Source organism: Candoia aspera, chromosome 4, assembly GCF_035149785.1.
Source record: "Candoia aspera isolate rCanAsp1 chromosome 4, rCanAsp1.hap2, whole genome shotgun sequence".
NCBI lineage: Eukaryota > Metazoa > Chordata > Lepidosauria > Squamata > Boidae > Candoia > Candoia aspera.
In genome coordinates this window covers 104,408,988-104,431,818 of record NC_086156.1, presented here as the reverse complement: position 1 = coordinate 104,431,818, position 22,831 = coordinate 104,408,988, and the positions used below count along the sequence as shown (strand labels likewise).

The window sequence follows — 22,831 nt, the reverse complement described above, 5'->3', positions numbered from 1 at the left end:
CAGGGGTTTCTTCAAAGCATAAATCCTTTCACTCATTCCTTTCCTTTTATCCATCATTTCTGGTCTGCTGCATTTCTCTGTTCATTCCCCCAGCATGATCGGCATCTGGAAAAAGAAAAGTCCTGCACTGGGAAGGAAGAACTAGGGAGACTCCCCGGCTCTGTGTTTGAAATGAAAATGTCTGGAGAGAGCTACAATATCTACAATGGGGTTTATTCTGTGGCACATGCTTTGCACTCTCTGCATTCAGCAAGAGCAACACTGGTTTCTCTGAGGAATCAAGACAGGCTGAATGCTGGGAGAGTTGAGGCATGGCAGGTAAGAGGTCCCTCAACAAGATGCATCTGTGCAAGGGCTGAAGATAGCAAGGCAGGAATCATCAGGTCCTGAGCTAAAAATGTGATCTTCCGGGCACAAGCTCAAATTCAGTCTGTCTTTAGCTGAAATTACACACTTTTACTATGGGGAACCTGTGCATCTACAGCTGACTTCACCATTTCACCCTGGAGAAAAAGGTGGGGGAGAAAAAAGAAACAAATTCTATCCAATTTCCATGTCTGGTATGGGTGATGTAGGATTTAACTTAACTGAAATTGTTTTTCTTTGTGTGATGTGAGACCATTTATTTTTTGTAGTGCTATAAGTTTAAAGAACATCTGGATCAAAGCCGAATGGCTCACACTTTCAACTTCTATGAGTGGAGACTGTGCTTTGGTTCTGAAAACCATCCAAATTCTGGAGATGATTAGGCTCATTCTGACACATGATTTCCTCACCCTGGAGCAGCTTGCTGTTATCCAGTGTGTTCAGATTTAAACCTCTTCCCAAAGAACAAGCCCTGATTTCCCATTCCAGAGCTCAGATGTGAAAAAACAGCCTTAGCAGCCATACCGAAAGGAGAGGCCTTTCCCTTACTTGTTAGTCAGTTCTTGCAACCAGAGACGATGGGCTGCCCACAGTTCAGGATCATAAAGAGATCATGAGATCACAGACCCAGAGTCTCTTGCTCATCCACCGTGCTAATGAAGGGCAGTTCAAGTCTCACCTCAAAGGCCTGTTTGGAACGAGCCCTTGCTTGTGAGCATTTGAAGAAAAGGAAGGGAAAGGAAAGGAATTTGGAGCCTGTGGAATAATTGGGAATTCAGCACTAGGAACGCTCTGAATGGTCAACAACGCTCAGTGTTCCTATCTTTGCCACAATTCACTTCTCCTCCTCCAACATTCCCTCTGACCTAATCTACATGCTGAGAATTTGGTGCCGGTCAAACAAAATGGGTCTCACATTTTGGGGGAGGTTCCCACAGTTCTTTAAACCCACAAGTACTTTGCTGTAATGTTGCTGCTTTCGTGCCTAGGAAGAGGTCTATGGTGTAAATTAGTACCCAACTTTCCTTTTCCTCAATTCCAGCTCCACTACTTTCTGAGACACGTGCGTTTTAACAATACGGTGGGGGATGAAATCTTTTTTGATGAGAAGGGGGACTATGACCCTGGTTATGACATCTTCAACTTGGTCACCTTCCACAATCAGACCTTCCACAGAGTCCAGATTGGAAGGATGGACTCCAAAGCCCCCGATGGGAAAAAGCTCACCATCAATGAAGGTGCCATTGTGTGGAATCACAAGTTTTGGCAGGTGTGTCTTCAGGTGGTGTGCAGTTGTCCCTGGGAGATGTATTTGTTTGCATGCTGAAGAATCCACGTGTGTAATATTTTTATCAAAACCTTGAAGAAGGCACGTTTCCTCTGTATTTGGAGTTCTCCTCTCAGAAATACTTCCAAGCCTAATACTGATTACCATTGGAAGACATATTCTTTCCTGGTGGGTATCAATTCTCCATCAAGAGATTTGATGAAGAAGAAACACAAACAAACAAACCAGAAAAGGTAGTTGATTCAAAACTTTTTTGAGCGCAGCTGCCTATCTTTCTTTCAGGTAACTTTAACATAGAATAGGTTCAAAATAAGGAATAAAAGTAAAAAAGAAAAAAGAAAAAATCGTAATTGGAATCATCTATTACATAGTTAAGGAGCATGGCTGGAGAAGAAAGAAGAGATTTCATTTTAGCTGTAAGCAGAAATAGCATCAAGAGCTTCCCTTGACAATTTCCTGAGACTTTTCTTCCTTTCCGTTTCCCTAGAAAAAACACACATCGCAGAACTTTCTAGAAATAATCTTTTATTTTTAACATTTCTTTACATTTTCCATTGAGAATATCCCAAGAAGAAATGGATCCATAATTGTCTGTATAGGAAATCCTAATGGAAAAAAAAAAGTGTAATTAAAATATGGTTCCTATTGAGAAGCATTCTCTTTTGGGGACATTTTTGTGAACTTTACAGCTATGTCCAAGAATTGTTTTCTAAACTTCCTGAATTCTAAACAAGCAACCCCATTTCAAATATTCCATGGAAGAAACTTGGAAGCAATTGTTCTACTTTTCGAGCCAGTCAGAAATTGAAACCATCTTTTTCCTTTTTCTTCTATGCAACAAGGTAGAAAGAGTGGCTGTTTTCTGGTTCAATCCATGGTTTTCAACAAGGCTTGCATATTTTGTGGGCTTTTCCCCCCTTAGAAATGATCCCCTTTGCCTATTTTTCTATCACGTGGATCAGAAGCAGCAAAGAACATCAAGACAACCCTGCCATTCCCCGTCTACTTTTGTAGCCCTCAAGGGAAAAGAAAAGGAACACTTGAAAGTGCCTTTGGAAAGTTGGGGTATTTTGAGGGAAACACATGTTATCCCCGCTAATTCTTTAGTCAGCCCCTGTCCTTACAAGTTCCATTGCGAAGGCTATATGAATCCTCACTGTAACCCTTTCTTATGCTTCTTTCTAGGTACCTCCCCGTGCCAGATGCGTTGAGAGCTGCCACCAGGGGTACAGCAGGATTGTGCAGCCGGGGAGGCATTCTTGTTGCTACAATTGCAGGGAATGCCCAGACGGAACGATCTCAGGGTGGATTGGCAAGTTACAAAAAGAGTGAAAAGATAATTCTGGAGTTGAAAACAAAAGTTGGAATTCTGGGGCAGAAAACTACATATCCATTTTCTAGAGCAGAACATTCACCACTTTCAAGCTCCCCTCCTGTACATAAGCTCCACTTTCATTCCTGCAACTAAATCAATGTATAACATATCAAATTTTATTTATCGTTAGAGACCAAAATTCTGTCTACAACACTAAAGAAGAAAGATATAATACACTATAAGGTTAAAAGTAGAGAAAAATATTGCCTTTTGTCATGGAACAATATTTAAAAGTAGGTAAAAATGTTCCAAAGGTCGTTGTTACATGGTGAGAAATTCTGCTCCGGTCCTTCTGGAGGTTGAGCGTCAGGATGTGCTGCTTCATGGCTCTTTCACTCATGTCTGAATTTCCACAGTAGGCCATGCTAAGAGCTGTGCTCTATTTCCACGAGAAGTCAATCGTGTTGACGAGCTTTACGTGGGATCATGATCTGACCTCACCCCCCCCATATTAATTTGAGCTACTATTTCAATCTTTCAGACCTCTTATGGGCTCCTGTTGACACCTGACCCAGCTACAGCATCAAGGCACACAAAGTGGTGCTCTTAAGAACTTGGACTGAATTAGCTCCAATGTTCATACAACTTTCTAGGCACAATTAGAGCAACGTTGTTTTCCACAAGGGTTTAAGCTTGGCACTTTGGCCCTAAAAACGTGATTGAAGTGGGAAGAAATTTATTTCCATAGTTTTGGTGGCTGGCAATTCTGATGACTGTATTAGAAGTGTTTTGTGCAAAAGACAAAATATTTTTCCTTGCTTTTTCAGGGTATTAGATGATTGAATACCATTCCTAATTATTCTTATTTTGTCCCCTACAAATCAATGCATAAACAGTGTTGAAAAACAAGCTGTCTCATGGAAAGTGTAGTCATATGACCTGCATGAAGAAAAAAGGGGGTTTGGTTTATTTGCTAACGTAGAGGAATATATTCATTTTCCACAGGGGTTGAATGGGGTATTCTCAACCACTGGCTAAGAAAAAGTGTAGCACTCTAAATGGATGAGTTTACTCATAAATTCAGAGCATCGTGGGCTGTCTTTGTGTGGTAGATGAGTTTAAAAAAAATAAATTTGTGTATTCATTACACCATTTTCATATATGATTTGTGACATTCAGTTCGTTGTTCTTTAGTGGAATGTGAAAAGAAAAATTAATCTAGGCAATGTTATGGAAACACAGCTGAATATGTACCTGTTTACTATAACCCAGCATCCTGTCCTGTTAAATAGAAAAGAATGATTGTAAAGGGTGTCTGAATTGGAACTCTTTCTATGCATTTGGAAATTACAGGGCCTTATTCCTTTATTTCAGATGCAGACCAATGTGAGAGATGCCCAGAGGATCACTATTCCAATGCAGAAAAAGAGAAGTGCCTCCCCAAAAGGTTCAGCTTCTTGTCCTTCAGGGAACCCTTGGGAATCATCCTGACTTCCTTTGTTCTTTTCTTTTCAGCAACCCCCATTATGGTGGCAATCATCCTTATTCTGCACTGGGAAACCCCCGTTGTCAAAGCCAACAATAGAAGCATCACATGTGCCCTGCTTTCCTCACTCTTCCTTTGCTTCCTTTGCTCCTTTCTGTTCATTGGTTGGCCTGGAGAAGTGACCTGCTTTCTCCGGCAAACACTGTTTGGCACTGTTTTTTCCATCTCCGTTTCCTGCATCTTGGCCAAAACCATTACGGTCGTCCTTGCCTTTCTGGCCACCAAGCCAGGAAACCGGATGAGGAAGTGGGTAGGGAAAGGACTGGCAGGATTCGTCATTGTCTTCTGTTCTTTCATTCAAGTGGGCTTCTGTGTGGTGTGGCTGGCCACGTCTCCTCCCTTCCCAGAGTTGGACATGCATTCCCTGACAGATAAGATCATAGTGCAATGCAACGAAGGATCAGAGATCATGTGGTACATTGTCCTGGGCTACCTGGGGCTTCTGGCCAGCATCAGCTTTGCTGTGGCTTTCTTTGCTAGGAAGCTGCCTGATACTTTCAACGAAGCCAAGCTGATCACCTTCAGCATGCTTGTGTTTTGCAGCGTTTGGGTGTCCTTCATCCCCTCCTATCTGAGCACCAAGGGAAAATACATGGTGGCTGTGGAGATCTTCTCCATCTTGGCCTCTACTGCTGGCCTCCTGGGCTGCATCTTTCTCCCCAAGTGCTACATCATTGTCTACAAGCCACATTTGAACACAAAAGAGCATCTGACAAGGAGGAGACTTCAAGCGTAAAATACATGTTGCTGACTGAAGCTTCATAGAAAAAGCTCCTTTCATTTGTTTCCCTTTTTAAAGTGGAAGGAAATTGTGTGGCTTGAATACTGTATAGTGCTTAATAGTAAGACTTCATAATTAATATCAAACCAAGTAAAATGCGTTCTTTTCTAGAACTTAAGGATTATTCCGTTGTGGTTCTACTGGAGTTGTATGGTTGTACTATTAAACTTCATCCTAATGTCCCCAGGCATGATCTTTGGCCATGACTATTTCACAAAGAATTATCTGTAGTGGGAATGTGGAAGATCGTTGCATTTTGAGGATTTTACAAGACATACTTAGATTCTTCTCCTTCACACAAAGAAGCTTGGAGTTTATTCTGAGTTATCCTAATGTTTAGCTGGCTTGTTTTTCATTTCTGTTTGATGTGTGGGGGATAAGAGAAAACCCCCAGTTCGTTTTGGTTAAGCATTAGCATATCTGTATAGTTTCCCAGGCTCTTGGATTAAACAGGTGCTCCACACCCTGGGAACTATCCAGTCAAGGTCAGATCCTGCAGCCTCTGTACCATGGGAACAGGGTCATGAGGTTTTAGGGTCAGACTTCGATAAAAACCTTAGCATTGCCTTTTGTGTTTGGAAGCTGCTGCCAGATGTGAGCACTGGGTGCTGTGGAAATTGAGCCACCCTGGGGTGTCTCCACTGTCTTTATTAAGGTGTTCCTGACAGCCTGTGGGAGATAGGGTATCAACTTGCTTGCTATGTAATGATTTTCCTTTCTTTATGCTATGCTTTTTATGGTTCTGTTTAATCTGCCTAAACTGTGTTTCTGTTTAAATTTGTTTGCTTCAGTTTATAATAAAGCTTAAACTCTCTTTATTCACTGGTGTGCTTATTGCCTCTGGAACTAAAAGAACCAATTGTCTGGGTAGCTGCTCACTGCATGGACACTTGGCAGAACATTATCTTCTCTGTTTTTTGGAAAGTTCTTAAATAAATAAGTAGCAGCTCAGTGATTAACTAGAAAAGAGGTTGTTTCACAATGAGAACAAACTTTACAAGAGTTAAATGATTAGAGACCTCTCAGGATGAATATGGTCAGGAGGGCTGAGAAAGTGGAACGTGAAAATGGGGTGGGGCTTGGATTGTTTGGTCACAAATCTATCGTGACCTTTTTGACTCCACCAGGTAGCCTCCTCTGAAACCGCTTCTGGGGCATCATGCCTTCCTATAAATGGATGTTATGATAAGCCACAGAAATCCTCATAGGCACATGGAGAGTGAGAGACAGCTGGAGGAATAGAAACAGATCTAAAGACAGAAAGAATGTTGAAGGTCATCTTACTTAAAGACAGTTGTATTATTCTATGAAAAATAGCTACCCACCTACCTGTCTCAGAAGTACATCATCTCCCCACTCACTTCCCCTGGTTTGCTCTACTACAGAGTATCCAGAAGAGAGAAGCTAGTCGTATAATGGCCTGCCTGCCTCCCTTAGTTTTGTCTCTTGGTCTCTTTTATGCAAGGTGAGGTAACACCCTCCCTTTGAAAGCAGCCTGCTGTTGCAGGCCTTCAAAACTGGAAGGTATGGCTATCACCCATCGCCTTAACCCAACTTGATAAATTTGTCCAAGAGGACTGTCTGCCCTTGGCATTGAATATGGACTTCACTATATCTTAAAACCCAAACAGATAAAGCAGTACAATCAGGAAAAAACACAAAACTCAGTGATATAGTTCATTGTCAATCATGAAATTCATATTAGCGTATCTATAACACACTATTTCATGTAAGTTAGAAAACGTAAACAATAAGTTACCCTTTGTTAAATCCAAACCATCTATGGGCAATGCACACCCAGTACCTGGAGTGGAGAAGAAAGATGCTCCGCTGCCTCCCTCTATCCAGCTCTCTTGCCATTGTGGCACTTCGGGAATATTGATGCAATTCTGTGCTCTGCCAGTATGGCTGAATGTAAGGTAGCTGAAGCAAAATATCTATCTCCCTCTCCCTCTCCCTCTCCCATCCCTATTTCTACCATCTCTGTATTTGGCTATCTGGATGCTGCCTCAGTCACCTGAATTGGGTAATTCTAGATGGCGTATATATTAAGCCTATTATCGACAGTCATATTTGTCTTGATCTCTTGGCTCCTACTCTCTGCCAGCTGAAGGGACCTTTATGGAGCATTAATAGAAGTGGAGAGGCTGAAGGGTAAGAGTCTGTGGGTTTGCAAGGTTGGGGAAACAATGCGTTCACGTCTGACCTTATGCTCACACACCACCATGTGCCGTTCTTCCACACACAACGCACCAATTCCCTTTCACATTAAGGTTGCGCTGTAGAGCATGGAGTTCAAAACTTCCTGTCCTTCCTGTCTGGCTCCTTTCGAGTTCCTGTTGTGGTTCTTCCAAATCTTGCCTGGCACCGCTTACACATAACCTTTTGTGTTGTTTCGGTCAGTTGGACGTTCCATGCTATATGTCCAAGGAACAGCAGCAAAGGCGGGGCCTCTCAGCTGATGTCCAGAAGCTTTGCTTCTTGGCCTGGGATTCTGGGCTCACTTTATTTCTTGAAAGCTAACCGGCGCTGAAGCTGGAAAGGTTTAAGAACCCCCACTCGAGATTACGTATTTGTGCTTCCAGAAGGTGTTTTGCAGTGAGGACCGATGACTTTGTGAGACTACAGCTTCCTATTCTGATTTATTTTCATCCATCCAATCGAATAAAGGCGTAGAATTGTATTTAAATAAGATCAAAAGGCTGCATTAGCTAAGGACTATGGGACGTATTTGACAACAAATGTACTTCGAGGTTAAATGGCTTCAATCGTTGAAAGGCTCCTTGAAAAGATCATTGTAATTTGTCCTGGATATCGATGGGCTTGAAAACGGCTGGCTAAGTGGGGTTCACTTGGAACGGAGGGCCCGATGTCTGCTTTGGTTGATCCAGGGGAGCCCCGCGTCATCTTTCCCCATTTAGGGGACCAATGTTGAAGGTGCTAGTACTGCTAGTTTGGCGATGAAGCTCACGTGGTCTCTGTTCTGGCTGACTTAAAAGAGAAGTCCTCCTTGCTCCACACACTTTGATTCTCAATGCCATGGCTTCCTGCAGCAGGGCATGGGGAACATCAGGTTCAGCCTGGCAGCTCCAGAGGTCAGATGGGCATTCGCTCCCTCATAAAGGCTCCTTAATATAAGGCAACCGTGTAGAACAGCCTTTCTGTATTATGTCACTTGCCACTTCTCTTTCTGTATTTTCTTTGATAAATGTAACTAGCTGTATGAATGTTTACAGATAAGTGTGAGCTACATTATCCTTATTATTTGTACTTTGCAATTTATTTAAAGGAGGGCTATTAAACTAAAGGTGTGAATTCAGAAGCTGTTCAGAAGACTCAGACGTATGATGGGAATCCGGAGAGAGTTTCAGCTTTAGCTAGAGTGACCTGGGGAAGTCTTAAAGTAATCCCAGAAAAAAAAAAAAGCCATTTACAATGGATACTCTAATTCAGGAAGATGGGACAGTCCCTACAGGGACTGGAGGACCTTGAGGACATTTACCATTTGCCCCATTATTATCAAAATCACTATGTTGCATTGCTGTTTTTTTAAGGATCAATGCTACACAAGAACATATCAGCAAGGCAACACCCAATCATCAAGAAGAGCTCCTCTGATGCTACATTTTAAAAGGAGTCCTCGTAATTCACTTTGTGCCACTGAGGTTTTGGAGGTTATATGCAGGGGAAAGATCTAATATCTGGAGTTCTGAAAACTCAGCATTAACTTCTTCTTCTTCTTCTTCTTCTTCTTCTTCTTCTTCTTCTTCTTCTTCTTCTTCTTCTTCTTCTTCTTCTTCTTCTTCTTCTTCTTCTAACTCTTCCTCTCCCTCCTCCTCCTCCTCCTCCTCCTCTTCTTCTGTCTTTTAATCCTCCTTCCTTCTGTAGTATGGCTAGTTTCCCTTAGTTTCTATCAAGACAAATACTACTTATAGTTTAGACAGCTGTTTCTATGTTGACCATGCGCTCAAACCGAGGGGGTTGTAGCTCAGGTCTGCTGGCATCTAAAACTATTTTGCTATTCGTCTTCCTTCCTGGTATTGTCAGTCAGAGTTGGAAACCCGTCTGCAGTCAGCTGCCTGGTGCTCTGCGGGAATTTTCTAGCTCTGGAGAAAACATGATACTTGGGGGATTTTTTTCCTACGCGATTGCGGATTTGCCCCCATACATCTACACAGAACAACCGGAAGACTTCATTGATGGACTGTGGGTATATTTCCTCTTGAATTATGCGCATTACATATTTAGAGTATAGCAAAGAAATATGGGTGAAATCTAGAAAATCACTTATTCTTATTTCTACTTGGTGGGTATAGACTTAGGCAATATTATGCATTTTAGAGCAGGAACCAGTAAGGGATGACCCACAAAACTCAAAAGGTGGATCTGCTCACGATTAGGGAACCAATTTTCCAGCAATCCAAAGCAAAGGAAATTCTAAGAAATGCACCTCTGGGAACATTAGTTGCATTCATTTTAAAGCACATTTTTATGGCCAGGTACTAGTGGGGAAGGAAGCAATAGGAACAGAGAAAAGGATTGGAAAAAAAGGGAGGGCCACAATTTATTTCCAGCAGCAACAGTCAAATATGTTGAGTTAGGTTCCTAACTGTGCTTGCCATACACTGTTCTTCTTCAATGAGTAATTAACTGTAGTATCATATATTGCATTATTGGGAGTGAATTTCCAACAGCAGGTTTTTCGGAGCAGAGGAAATAAGTTGGAAGATCACTGCTGAGAAAGGATTAAAACTGCCTCCTTAGTTTCTAGCTTGTTGCCTTGCTATTTCTTCCTGACATAATGAACTCCATGAATGTGAAACTCCCTTTTCAGTGTGATTGCCAAACACTACCAGCATCTCCTTTCCATGTTTTTTGCCATTCATGAGATCAACAGCAAAATCAGTCTTTTACCTAACATTACATTGGAATTGGAAGATCATAATACCATTTTTCATGCAAGAGTTGCCAGTAAGGAAATTTTAAATCTTCTCTTTCTGGGAAAAGGGAACCCCATCAACTACAGTTGTGTCAGGAGGAGGGAGAGGAAGCTCCTGGCTGTCCTTGGTGGCCTCACCTCCCCAACCTCTATCCAGATGGCCCACATTTTGAATGCCTACAAGATTCCACAGGTAGGTGCATTGAACAGAAATCTTCTGTAGCTTCTGGAAATCAGGAGTCATTTCCCAGATCCGCATTCAGAATTTGTATAGTAACAACACTGCACTGTCAAGGAGACTCTGTGAATGGATGATGAAATTCAGAAGAACAGGTTGCTAAAATGATGAGTGGAAAATATGGACAGGATCAACACAACATACTATAATAGTTACGAAATGATATTGAATGAAATGCTGGATGGCAGAGACAAATTACAGGCATAGAGTCTTAAATCGTGAATCTCTCCACTCAAGTCTCCAAAGTACTAAGTACTGTATTTGGAGAACATGGGAAACACGGACTCATCCATTTTGTTTAAATAAGATACATTTTCAAAGAAAGAGAAATGTTCTCATCACAGACTAAAATGGTCCTAAGATAGAAACAGTGCGGAAAACTCTCATAACGTAATGTTATGTGCAGATGCAAGATTTGGCAAAATAGGTTTGGCAAACGTGTGGAGCTCTGCTTGTTTTGTAACTTTGGCTCCCACCAGCTTTCTCCATCATCTCTGATGATGAGAGAGGAAAGGAATGAAGTCCAATCATCTCTGAAAGGAAAGGAATTTGAATCCCAAGGCTTTCCTGTTGACCAGTTATGGGATTCTTTCTCATTTGATCTTTCCATTAAATGAAAGGAGTATGCAGAATTCAAATACCGACTGAAAAGGCAATTTGTACTTCAGGGCAAAAGGTAGACATCTCAAAAGTGAATGCTTGCTTGCTTGTTTGTTTGTTTCTTTGAACTGTAGCTCAGTTATGGCTCCTTAGATTCAATCCTGCATGACAAAACTCGCTTCCCTTCCTTCTTCCGCATGGTTCCCAGAGAAAACTTGCAATATGAGGGGATTGTTCATTTACTGAAGCATTTTGGATGGAACTGGGTTGGCCTCTTAGTACCAGAGGATGAAAGTGGGGAAACCTTTCTCCAAAAGCTGCAGCCAAAGCTCTTCCAGAAAGCTCTTCTTTCCTGCAAAGACTCCTAGTATTTAATGCTGCAGACAAAAGTGAAGATTCCTTTAAAGAACTGCTAGAAAAGATGGAACATATTGTCTCACAGAACAAAACCAATGTATTCCTTGTTTATGGGGAGTTCCAGTCAATGTTCAGTCTCCATTTTTTTCTGGAAATCTCTGAATTTGATATGAAAACTCCAATGGATTATCGAGTCTGGATCATCACTGCTCGGTGGGACTTCACAACTGCATTTTTTTCCTTTAGATTCCCACTGCAGACCTTCAATGGTACCTTGTTTTTCTCCCTCCACACAAACACAGTGCCAGGATTTCAGGAGTTTCTTGAGAGCATAAATCCTTTCACTCATTCCTTTCCTTTTATCTATCACTTCTGGACTGCTGCATTTCTCTGTTCATTCCCCCAGTTTCACTGGTATCCAAAAGGAGCAAAGAAGTGCACAGGGAAGGAAGAACTGGGGAGACTCCCTGGCTATGTGTTTGAAATGGAAATGTCTGGAGAGAGCTACAATATCTACAATGTGGTTTATTCTGTAGCACACGCTTTGCATTCTCTGCATTCCACCAGAGCAAATCCACGATCTCTGAGGAATCAAGAGAGACTGAATCCTTGGGCTCTTGACTCATGGCAGGTAGGAGGTCCCTCAAGAAGATGCATGGGCAGCACAGGGACTCCGGAGCAAGGTGGGAATCAGCAGCTCCCAAGCTAGAGAAACTTGATTTGTGGCTATAGATCAGCTACAAGAGGCTGCCATGTAAACCACCAAGTACCAATTGATTGGAAGATACGAGGAAAGGCCAGGAAAGCAATGTGGTCCAGCTATAAAGGCCCTGTATGAAGGCCCTCAATTTTTTGCTCCAAATAAGGCAATCAGCTCTTGTATTTAAGGTTCATTCTCAACTCTAAGTTAGCCAAGTTTTATGCCAAGTGAATCCAAATGCTGAAGAAGAGTTTGCCTGTCTAGATAGCTGCAATGTATTGCTGAGGTGTGGTGTTACGTCTCACACGTTGCAAGAAACAAGGGCTTGCCACCAGGACTTGAAACAGTGATGCGTTGGATGAGTAGTCAAAGAAAATCCATAGGAGGGGACAAGGGGGCTGAATAAAAAGATTTGCATCATGAGGTGTCCCTTAACTTAACTACTTGCATCAGATCTCAGTAAAGAAATATCTCAGTCCAAATTGGTAAGTTAAAAAAAAAATAAAGTTCAAAACAAAAGTCAAAACAAAAGTTGGAATTCTGGAGTAGAAAGTTATGCAACGATTTTGTAGAATGCAACACTCCAGACTTTAAGGTTTCTCTTCTGTACCTACCCTCCATCTTTATGTATAAAATGTCGTACTTCATTGATAGCTATACATCCATATTTTGTATAAAACACTGAACAAGAGAAATATAATGTACTATATTATTAAGAGAGAAAAACAAACGTAATTGCTTTCTGAGATAGAATAATAATATGCAGATAAACTGGTTCGAAAGACTGATGTTACACTGGAGAGAAGTTCTCCTGTCTTGATGTAGCCTATGTGCCTGATGCCTTGTAAAGTCCTTTCAGATTTTACTGTTATCAGTAATTAAACTGCAAAACTACACTAGGTCAGGATTAACACCTATGTTTTTATTCCATGAGGAGTCACTCTTGTTGACAAGTGTTAAGTGGAATTCGAGATCTGTCCCCCTCCCCCATGTGAATTTTAGCCAGCATTTCAATCAGCAAGCCCTCTTACAGACCCCTGCTGACACACAACCCAACTACAGCATCAACGGACAAAAAGCATCGCTCTTAAGAACTTGGACTGAATTAGCTCCAATGTTCCTTTATCTTTCTAGGCATAATTAAAGGAACATTGTGTCCCACAGATTCAGGCTCAGGGCTTTGGTCCTAAAAAGCTTGACTGAAGTGGGAACAAAATTATTTCCATGGTGATTGGCAATTCTAAGTATTGTCTTAGAATAGTTGAAGTAGGACTTTTTCTTGCTCTTTCTATATATGGGAGGATTGAAACATAATTCCTAATCATTTAAAGTTACACATTTGCTCCTTCCAAATCTGTTGATTTCCCATTTTTGAAGCTGATTAATCTTCTATTTATGCCCTCTATAATCAGCATCTCACAGATTTGTTGAAAACCAACTTGTGTCAGAGAAAGGCTAAAACCGTTATTTGCAGAAAGGAGAGGAGAGGTGGCTTTATTTGCTGACATCGGGGAAATATTCACTTTTTGGAGGGCTGACTAGGGTGTTCTCGACCTTTGGCTAAAATTATGAGGAGCCTACAAAATGAATGGATTCACTCAGATAAATTCAGGTTAAAGTGGGATGTGTGGCTGTAGCACTTCAAAAAGAAATTACAAATGTTTATTCAGTATATTAATATTTACCCCCATATTTTTGTGCCGTTCAATTACTTGTTCTCTTAGAGGAAGGGTTAGGGTCAAGTTAATCAAGAGAGGTTTATAGTAACACTGATTATCATAAAGGGAACTATTTCTATTTATTTGGAAATTACAGAGCCTACCTGTTTCCATTTCAGATGCAGACCAATGTGAGAGATGCCCAGAGGATCACTATTCCAATGGGGAAAACAATCGATGCCTCCCCAAAATGTTCAGCTTTTTGTCTTTCAGTGAACTCTTAGGAATCATCCTGACTTCCTTTGTTCTTTTCTTTGCTGCAGCCACCATCATGATGGCAATCATCCTTATTCTGCACTGGGACACCCCCATTGTCAAAGCCAACAATAGAAGCATCACATGTGCCCTGCTTTCCTCACTTTTCCTTTGCTTTCTGTGTCCCTTTCTGTTCATTGGTTGGCCTGGAGAAGTGACCTGCTTTCTCCGGCAAACACTGTTTGGCACTGTTTTTTCCATCTCCGTTTCCTGCATCTTGGCCAAAACCATTACGGTCGTTCTTGCCTTTCTGGCCACCGAGCCAGGAAACCGGATGAGGAAGTGGGTAGGGAAAGGACTGGCAGGATTTCTCATTGTCTTCTGTTCCTTCATTCAAGTGGGCTTCTGTGCGGTGTGGCTGGCCACGTCTCCTCCCTTCCCAGAGTTGGACATGCATTCCCTGACAGATAAGATCATAGTGCAATGCAACGAAGGATCAGAGATCATGTGGTACATTGTCCTGGGCTACCTGGGGTTTCTGGCCAGCATCAGCTTTGCTGTGGCTTTCTTTGCTAGGAAGCTGCCTGATAGTTTCAATGAAGGCAAGCTGATCACCTTCAGCATGTTTGTGTTCTGCAGTGTTTGGGTGTCCTTCTTTCCTGCCTATCTTAGCACCAAGGGAAAATACATGGTGGCTGTGGAGATCTTCTCCATCTTGGCCTCTACTGCTGGCCTCTTGGGCTGCATCTTCCTCCCCAAGTGCTACATCATTCTCTTGAAGCCACATTTAAACACAAAAGCACATCTGACAAGGAGGGTATTTTAATGGTCCTATTGAAATGTGCATTATTTATTTTGGGCAATAGTTCTCCCATTTGCCCTATGTAGAATGTGCAGTTATTTATAGGAAAGGAGTTATTCCTCCTGCTGAAAGGAGGCGAGGATTATACCTGTTTCCTTTTGACTTCAAAGGGATAGAGAAAGATTATTTTGTGTCAAGGTACTAATACTGAATAAGGAAATGAAAAAGGTAGGGGTCTTTGGAGGAACGTGATTCTCTAGATCCATTTCACCTTTGCATCTTAAGGAATGGAGTGAAGGTTGTCTTCTTCAGTCTGCTTAATTTTCATTTTGGGTTAATAAAGATCTTTGCTTTACTTGTGCAGTAATTGCTTCTCTTTCATCTTATGTTTATTATTAGATGTTTTGAATTTTGTATGCATGACAATTCTGGCAATCCAGTGAAAGGATGAATGGATGGATGGATGGATATGGATGGATAGGAGAGAAGATAGTGATAAGATAGATAAATCTATGGATGGTTCCTTGAAATGTGCAGAATGGATGGATGAATGGATGGATGGATGGATGGATGGATAGATAGATAGATAGATAGATAGATAGATAGATAGATAGATAGATGCTCTGAAGATGTTTATATTCTGAGCAGCAAAAATTCTTGTTAGTTGGATTGGATGAACTGTTTATTAGCAGATGAAGAAGCATTCTCTGACATTGCTAACTGTGAACATTCTTTTTTGTCTGTTCCTAAAGTTTGTGAGTCACTGCATATTGCATTGTTCTCCAGGCGCTATAAACTGAAATCCCAACAAAGTCAAGTGAATATTATTGTGTTGGGCCACACATAAAAAATACAATAGTATTTACTAATATTTTAAATGGAAATATAAAAGCATATATAAAAAATACACCAAAAACAATGAAAAGGCCCAAAACAGGCAACATGTAAAAACCAATACAGAGACACATATATTGCAGCCTACTGAACACTAAGAGGAAATCTATGGTGGCTGTGGAGATCTTCTCCATCCTGGAACCTGTTGACTCTTTGGACAGAATCATTCTACCAAGCATTACACTTCCAAGAGATTACACAAAACATCTTGTAAGGAAAATGAATGTGCTACGTGGTCCTTGAAGTGTTCTATTTTCCAACTGAGGAGTTCCTGTTTCTAATTCCATTAAAAATGATTTGCATATTTTTGGGGACAGAAACAATGGTAAGAAACCAAACTGTTAGTCACATGACCAATATCCTATCTAAGTTTCTGTTTCATATTTCATGCTGTTTCTTTTTCTTTATAGTAAATTTTATCAGGATCAAAGAGAAGAATACAAACTACCAAAAAGAAAAAAAACTCCAAAGAAAGAAAGAAACTAAACAAGTGCAGAAACAAAAGAGAATTTTTTTCAAATTTACAAAAATGTGGCTTCCTGTGAGAGGCTTGTCCCAGAAGCCATAAAATGTTTCTGGTTCTTCTTCTCTGCCATGAAATGTATAGGAGGGAGGTGGGAGGATGGATTGCTGCTTGAGAACAGACATTGCCAGTAGACACAGCAGAGAGGAACTGAATTGCTCTGGCAATCACCTTATCTACAATTGACACCAACCCGAGGAATGCAGGTTGGGAACTGAGCAGTTGTAAAGATTGAGTTTCAAAAGAAAAGTGGGAAAACATGAAGAGTTTAAAGGACAGATTCACGGAATCTGATTCACTTGTGTCTTTCAATGGAAAGCGACTGTATCTTAATAAAATTTCCTTCCTAAAATCTAAATGGCTGATAGTGAGGATTATTGCTATTGAGATATGTGACCCCACATTCCTTATACTTCTGACTTTTAATAGCAAGAATATACAAAAATTTCCATAATCAATTTCTATATTAAACCAAAACACCACATTATTTCTATAAGTCATTCCACTTTAACACTTAATAAAAATCACTAAGTACAGTTACTCAGTTAAAACTGAAATACTTTGGCCACATAACGAGAAGACAGGACACCCTGGAGAAGGTGCTGATGCTAGGGAGAGTGGAGGGCAAAAGGAAGAGGGGCCGACCAAGGGCAAGATGGATAGATGATATTCTAGAGGTGATAGACTCATCCCTGGGGGAGCTGGAGGTGTTGACGACCGACAGGAAGCTCTGGCGTGGGCTGGTCCGTGAAGTCACGAAGAGTCGAAAGCGACTAAACAAGTAAACAACAAAAACAGTTACTCCTCCCCTTCATATTAAAATAAAGGGGAAAAAATTCATATAAGCCTCCTAAACATCTTTCTCCCCTCTGAAAGATAAAACATACTAATTATTCTCTTCCTACTACTATTCTATACACTTCTGTCTACTATAATAAGAATCAAATTAAATAGCACATTGGTTGTCTGCTATTATGCTTAATAGTACCAAAATTTTAATAATCCCAATCTTAACAAACCCAAAAAACAAAGACAATTCAAAACAGTAATTCTTTAAAAGGGAATATCATCAATCAAATCCTTAAAGCAAACCAGATAAACATTATTTAACCTTAATACCAGGGACGCGGTGGCGCTGCGGGTTAAACCGCTGAGCTGTCGATCGGAAGGTCGGCGGTTCGAAATCGCGCGGCGGGGTGAGCTCCCGTTGCTCGTCCCAGCTCCTGCTCACCTAGCAGTTCGAAAACATGCAAATGTGAGTAGATCAATAGGTACCGCTTCGGCGGGAAGGTAACGGCGTTCCGAGTCGTCATGCTGGCCACATGACCCGGAAGTGTCTATGACAACGCCGGCTCCATGGCTTAGAAACGGAGATGAGCACCGCCCCCTAGAGTCGGATTCGACTGGACTTTACGTCAAGGGAAACCTTTACCTTTACCTTTTAACCTTAATACCACAGTTTTAATAAATTTAATCTTAATAAACCCCCAAAACAAAGCCAATTCAAAACAGTAAATCCAAATCTTTTAAGGCAAATAGCATCAATCAAATCTGTAAAGCAAACCAGATGAACATTCTTCAACCCTTATCCCATTTCAAAATAAACCAGAGCAGTTACGTATCCCCACAATGTGCACAGAGCTTTCCTCTTGAAAGAATCAAACAGCCCAACTGCTCCCCTCAAAGACTCCAGGTTCTTTTCATGGCATTCCACCAGGAGATCGATTTTACTTATGGCTTGCAGATCACTCTCTCCCTTAGGTTTCTCCAACTCCATTATCCAATCTTCAGCATCTCGATGGAAGTCCCAATCTCAGTCTGAAAAAAAGACTTTCTATCACTCTTAAATTTCATCCACCACATCCCCAACCTGATGGCACAACTCAGATCTCATATTTTCCACCATGTCCTTACATGAAAGCTCAATAGAAGTCAGAAGAAATCTGTTTAAAATCCTGTTGAAACTCAGAAAGAATCTGTTTGAAATCCTCCATGTCTCATGCAGTAGATTATGGTGCCCCCTAGAAGCTTAACTAGCAAAAGTCAAAGGTATGGAAAAGGTCCAAAGTGTGTTTACATAAAGTGAGAGTGAGATAGCAGACAGTTCTGAAGGGAAAGTGAAAACAGAAAGCTGAAGGTTCAAATCAGCCAACTCAACCTGTAGGAAAATGCCAATTAAATTTAATACAAAAACAATAACAGGAAGACAATTGTTTACTCTCAATCTTTGGAATTTTCTTTGGAAGGAATATGAAATCCAAAACTTAATTTTTCTTTTTTTAAATCCCCAAAATAACATTAAGCAGCCAGAGGACCAGCTTCTCCTCACTGTAGAAAGCCTCTCTTGGTGTAAACATACTTTAAAAAATAAAAAAAATTAGTGGGGTGACCAGTCTTACTGTCCCTTTATGGCTACAGTGCATCTTGGAAAGTGATGAAGTCCCTTCCTCCCAGCTGGGTCTTACTAGTTGAATGAAAAATGCTCTTTGTGATCTTCTGGCTGCAAGCAGCCAGCCAGAGGACAGATGGGATGATTCCAAGTATTCTCCTTGATCCAGAGAACATTTGTGGGCTTCAGGAAAACCTGCCTGCACCCAAAAAAAGTTAGTGCATTGTCAGCTCCACCTGCTGAGCCAGCAGGCACAGGCATTCAGTCCACTATTCCTACTGGAAGCCCTAATATTTCATAGGTAAAGGAAAAGGTCAAGGTTTCCCTTGACATTAAGTCCAGTCGTGTCCGACTCTAGGGGGCGGTGCTCTTCTCCGTTTCAAAACCGCAGAGCCGGTGTTTGTCCGTAGACACTTCCGTGGTCATGTGGCCGGCATGACTACGCTGTTACCTGCCCGCCGAAGCGGTACCTATTAATCTACTCACATTTGCATGTTTTCAAACTGCTAGGTTGGCAGGAGCTGGGACTAGCAACAGGAGCTCACCACGTCACGCGGATTCGAACCGCCGACCTTCTGATCAGCAAGCTCAGCAGCTCAGCAGTTTAACCCACAGTGCCACCACATCATGCTGTTTCTAATTAGACCAAAAACCAAAACCTAGCAAACAAAACCAAACCAGCAATGCATTATTGAAAAGAAGGACATAGACATAAAGATTCATTTCCCCACTTGCTTTGGTCAGCTGAGCCTGGATTTGGTGAAAAAAACAAAAACAAACACACAAACCAAAAAAACACACACCACAGTCTGCTATATTTTTTCAGCTAGTAGGTGTATTTGGTACTTTAAGAAAAGTCTATGGACATGCTTATGCAAGACAGCCTAGTCAAACATGAGTAGCCATACAACACCCATTTCTCAGAAAATATACTGAGGAGGTCACCCCCCTCATTGTCCCTCTAGCCTCCGGGAGGCTCTCTGGCATCTCCTCTGTTGTGCCATTTGGGTGGTGGGCCCCTGATCTGGGAAAGACATTAGCTGCAGGCCATGGTTATTTCCCCTGCTAAGAAGGCCCAGAATGAGGGAAAAGGTGGGAATTCAGAGGTGAAAATAATCCTTGGTGATAAAGACTACATTTCATAGGTGATAAAGCTTATGTTTCAGAATTAAATAAAAATAAATAAATAAATAAACAGGAGCAACATAGATCCTGGCTGAAGAACTGGTACCTGCAGTTCCCATGAGCATCATGCCATAGCCACAGGAAGTTAAGAGTAACAGCTTCTGATCTGTTGACATCTGATTTGAATAAGGAGCTTGAAAAATAGCCAACATAATTTCAAAAACTGTTTGACACGGAATTTTGGTGAAATGTATTGAAAACCTCTTCCTGGTTTTGGCAGAATGGAAACACTGGGCTGGAACTAAAAAAACAGCCCTGAATTCTTCGAATCTATCCGAAGGTTGGAAAAGAATAGGGCTACAGGGAGGATGTCATATCTGACAGAGACAAGGTGGGAGCTATTCTTCCAACGACTCATCAAGCAAAGTATTCTTGAGGAAACCCCCTCCCCAAAGTTGAAAGACCTACTCTCTCAAAAGATGAAAAAAAAGAAGAAAAAAACCTGAAAGAACTTTCCTCAAGGGATTCCAGTGATGCTGGAGCTGCTGAATTTATAACAAATCTCAACACTTTTGAAGGTTTTAAATCATGTGACTTAAAAAGATTGCAAAGGAGGGCTGCTGAGTGAAGGATGAAGATTCTGATTTTGAGGTTATAAATAATTTTCCCCAATATTCCAACAATACGTGCTATTTTTTCCTTGTTGCTCTTTGTTTAAGAGATGGGATTTAAAGAGCATTGGAGTGTTTGCAATGGATCCATAGAAGTCAAAAGTTGACATCACTGGAGAGAAAACATTAGGAGAATGTTGAAGGTTTTGTGGGAAAATAAACCTTCACGTCACTATCACACACACAAAAAATAGAATTCTAAAAACTAAAAGAAAAATAATAGAACAAAAGAAAACACAATACAGGTATTAAAAACAAGTAAGGTATGTATCTTAAGGTCTATGGAAAGATCCCTGCTGAAAGTTTCTCTCCAAGACCACATTAGAACATGAACAGGAATAAATTATGTCATCATTGAATATAGAAAACGGAAGCTACGCTGGGCAGGACATGCCGCGCACATGTCAGATGGCCATTGGGCAACAGAAGTCGCTGAATGGTATCCAAGAGAAATAAAAAGACCTATCCGCCGACCTCCAGAGAGATGGGAAGTTCCAATAGTCAAGGACTTTGGCTGAACCTGGGGAAGAAAAGCCAGGATTCGAGAAAAATGGAAAGCAAGTTGTGACCAGCAGGATTCTGTCCAGCAACAGTCTGGTCAATCAAGGTGATCAAGGTGAAGGTATGTACCTTAAGTATCATCAAATATAGCACACAATCTTTAAGGAGAGAACATGCACACAAAGATCACATGAACACTATGAATATGCAGCCGTCTGGTTTAGGGCTTGCTTGGATTTCATTTGTGATGCAGGTTTGGCCACATTAGCAACTGATAATGTTAGCTGAACCATTAAGTGTCATGGTTTAAGGATTCATGTGATGTAGAATGGGAATAGGTTGTTCAGCAAATTCAAAGATTTCATGTCGATCTGGAAAAAGTTTCAGCTAGAGCCAGAATATTCCAGGGAAAGTCCTCATCATCATACAGTAAAACCAAATCACTTCCAAGGCAGCTTTGATTTGATTCGGGAAAAGGGACCTAATCCCAAATGGGAAAGTTGCAACTTCAATGGCCATTGCTGTATAATCTCAACAAAGCTGCTTCTAGCCTGACATTGACTAGGGAGGGATCCAAAACATCCTTTCTTAAGTTCTACAGGGACTAGAAGACTTTGATGAAAGTTATTATTTGTCCTATAATTATCAAAATAACTAGGTTTGAATCCTATTTCTTTGCAAGTATCTAAACTACATCACGACTTCTTAAAAAAGACAAAGAGTCAGTAAAGCCACACCCACAGCGTAAACAACAGCTACTTTTATACTCCATTTCAAATTCACCTTGTGCCACTGAGACCTTAGAAGATACCTGCCAGGGGGAAAGAGCCATCGTTGGCGGTTGATAAAATGTTTAATCTTCAGCATTCAATACTCTCTTAGTATTTTTTTTTCAAAACTTTCTTCATCCAGTTTTATGGAGAGATTCCTTAGTTTTCTCAAGAAAATATTGTTTCTAGTGAGTACAGATGCTTTTATGTTGACCATGCAGTTGAACAGAGGTGCTTCTGGTTTATGTCTGCTGGCATTCAAAATGGTTTTCCTCTTCCCCCTTCTTTCTGATTCTATCAATGGGAGTTTGAACTCGATCTGCAGTCAGTCTTCCAGTGCTCAAAGGAAATTTCTTAACTCCGGAGAAGATGTGATCCTTGGGGGATTTTTTTCAGGCACATTTCCTGATTTGCCCTTCTACACCTTCACAAAACCGCCATATTCCTTCCAAATGGGAATGTAGGTATATTTATCCCCTTTGAATTATGGGCACTACATTTTCAAAGCAAGCTGACAGAATGAGTGGAATGAGTTGTTGCAGTACAAGGTGGGCAGGGAGAAATATGACAATAAATAAATAAACAAACAAATAAATAAATGTGGAGAACACAAGTTCCCCTGGGGCATGTACTACTTGGTGGGTCTTGAATTTGGCAATAATATACATGTTATAAGACAACAAACAGATCAAAAGCCACTAGGAGATGACCCACAAGATTTAAAAATGGAATCGGCTCATACTGGATCATACCTGCCTTGACTTCTATTGCACACTTTGAAATTGCCTTTTCACTAGAAACTCTTACAGAATTGATTGTCCAAAGCACTCCGGCTGTTAATCTTGCTTTCCCACCCATTGCAGAACTGGAGGTACCAAAGAGCTCAGTTCAAGTGCGTCCACTGAATTACCAATATAAAAATTGGGGAGACTTTATAAAAGTTACGTGGGTGGGAGGCAGAATTTTTATTAACTCATAGTAGAAAGTGAAAGAATCTATTTTAAAAAGATTGAAAAGGCCTGGGTGAAATGTTCGTCCAACTTCCTGGTTAAAGTATATTGTTTTAGGTTCTTAACTGCACTTGTAATACTCTATTCTTCCTTGCAGATTAAA

General features: G+C 41.0%; 2 protein-coding genes across 2 annotated transcripts; both read left to right on the top strand.

The window, feature by feature from the left end:
• The first annotated feature begins 4,303 nt into the window (after positions 1-4,303).
• On the top strand, positions 4,304-5,251 carry LOC134496833 (vomeronasal type-2 receptor 26-like). Its single transcript, XM_063302546.1, has one exon. The coding sequence runs from the start codon at positions 4,304-4,306 to the stop codon at positions 5,249-5,251; it is 948 nt and encodes a 315-aa protein (XP_063158616.1).
• Positions 5,252-14,122: 8,871 nt separating this feature from the next.
• Positions 14,123-14,869, top strand: LOC134496832 (vomeronasal type-2 receptor 26-like). Its single transcript, XM_063302545.1, has one exon. The coding sequence runs from the start codon at positions 14,123-14,125 to the stop codon at positions 14,867-14,869; it is 747 nt and encodes a 248-aa protein (XP_063158615.1).
• The last annotated feature ends 7,962 nt before the right edge of the window (positions 14,870-22,831 follow it).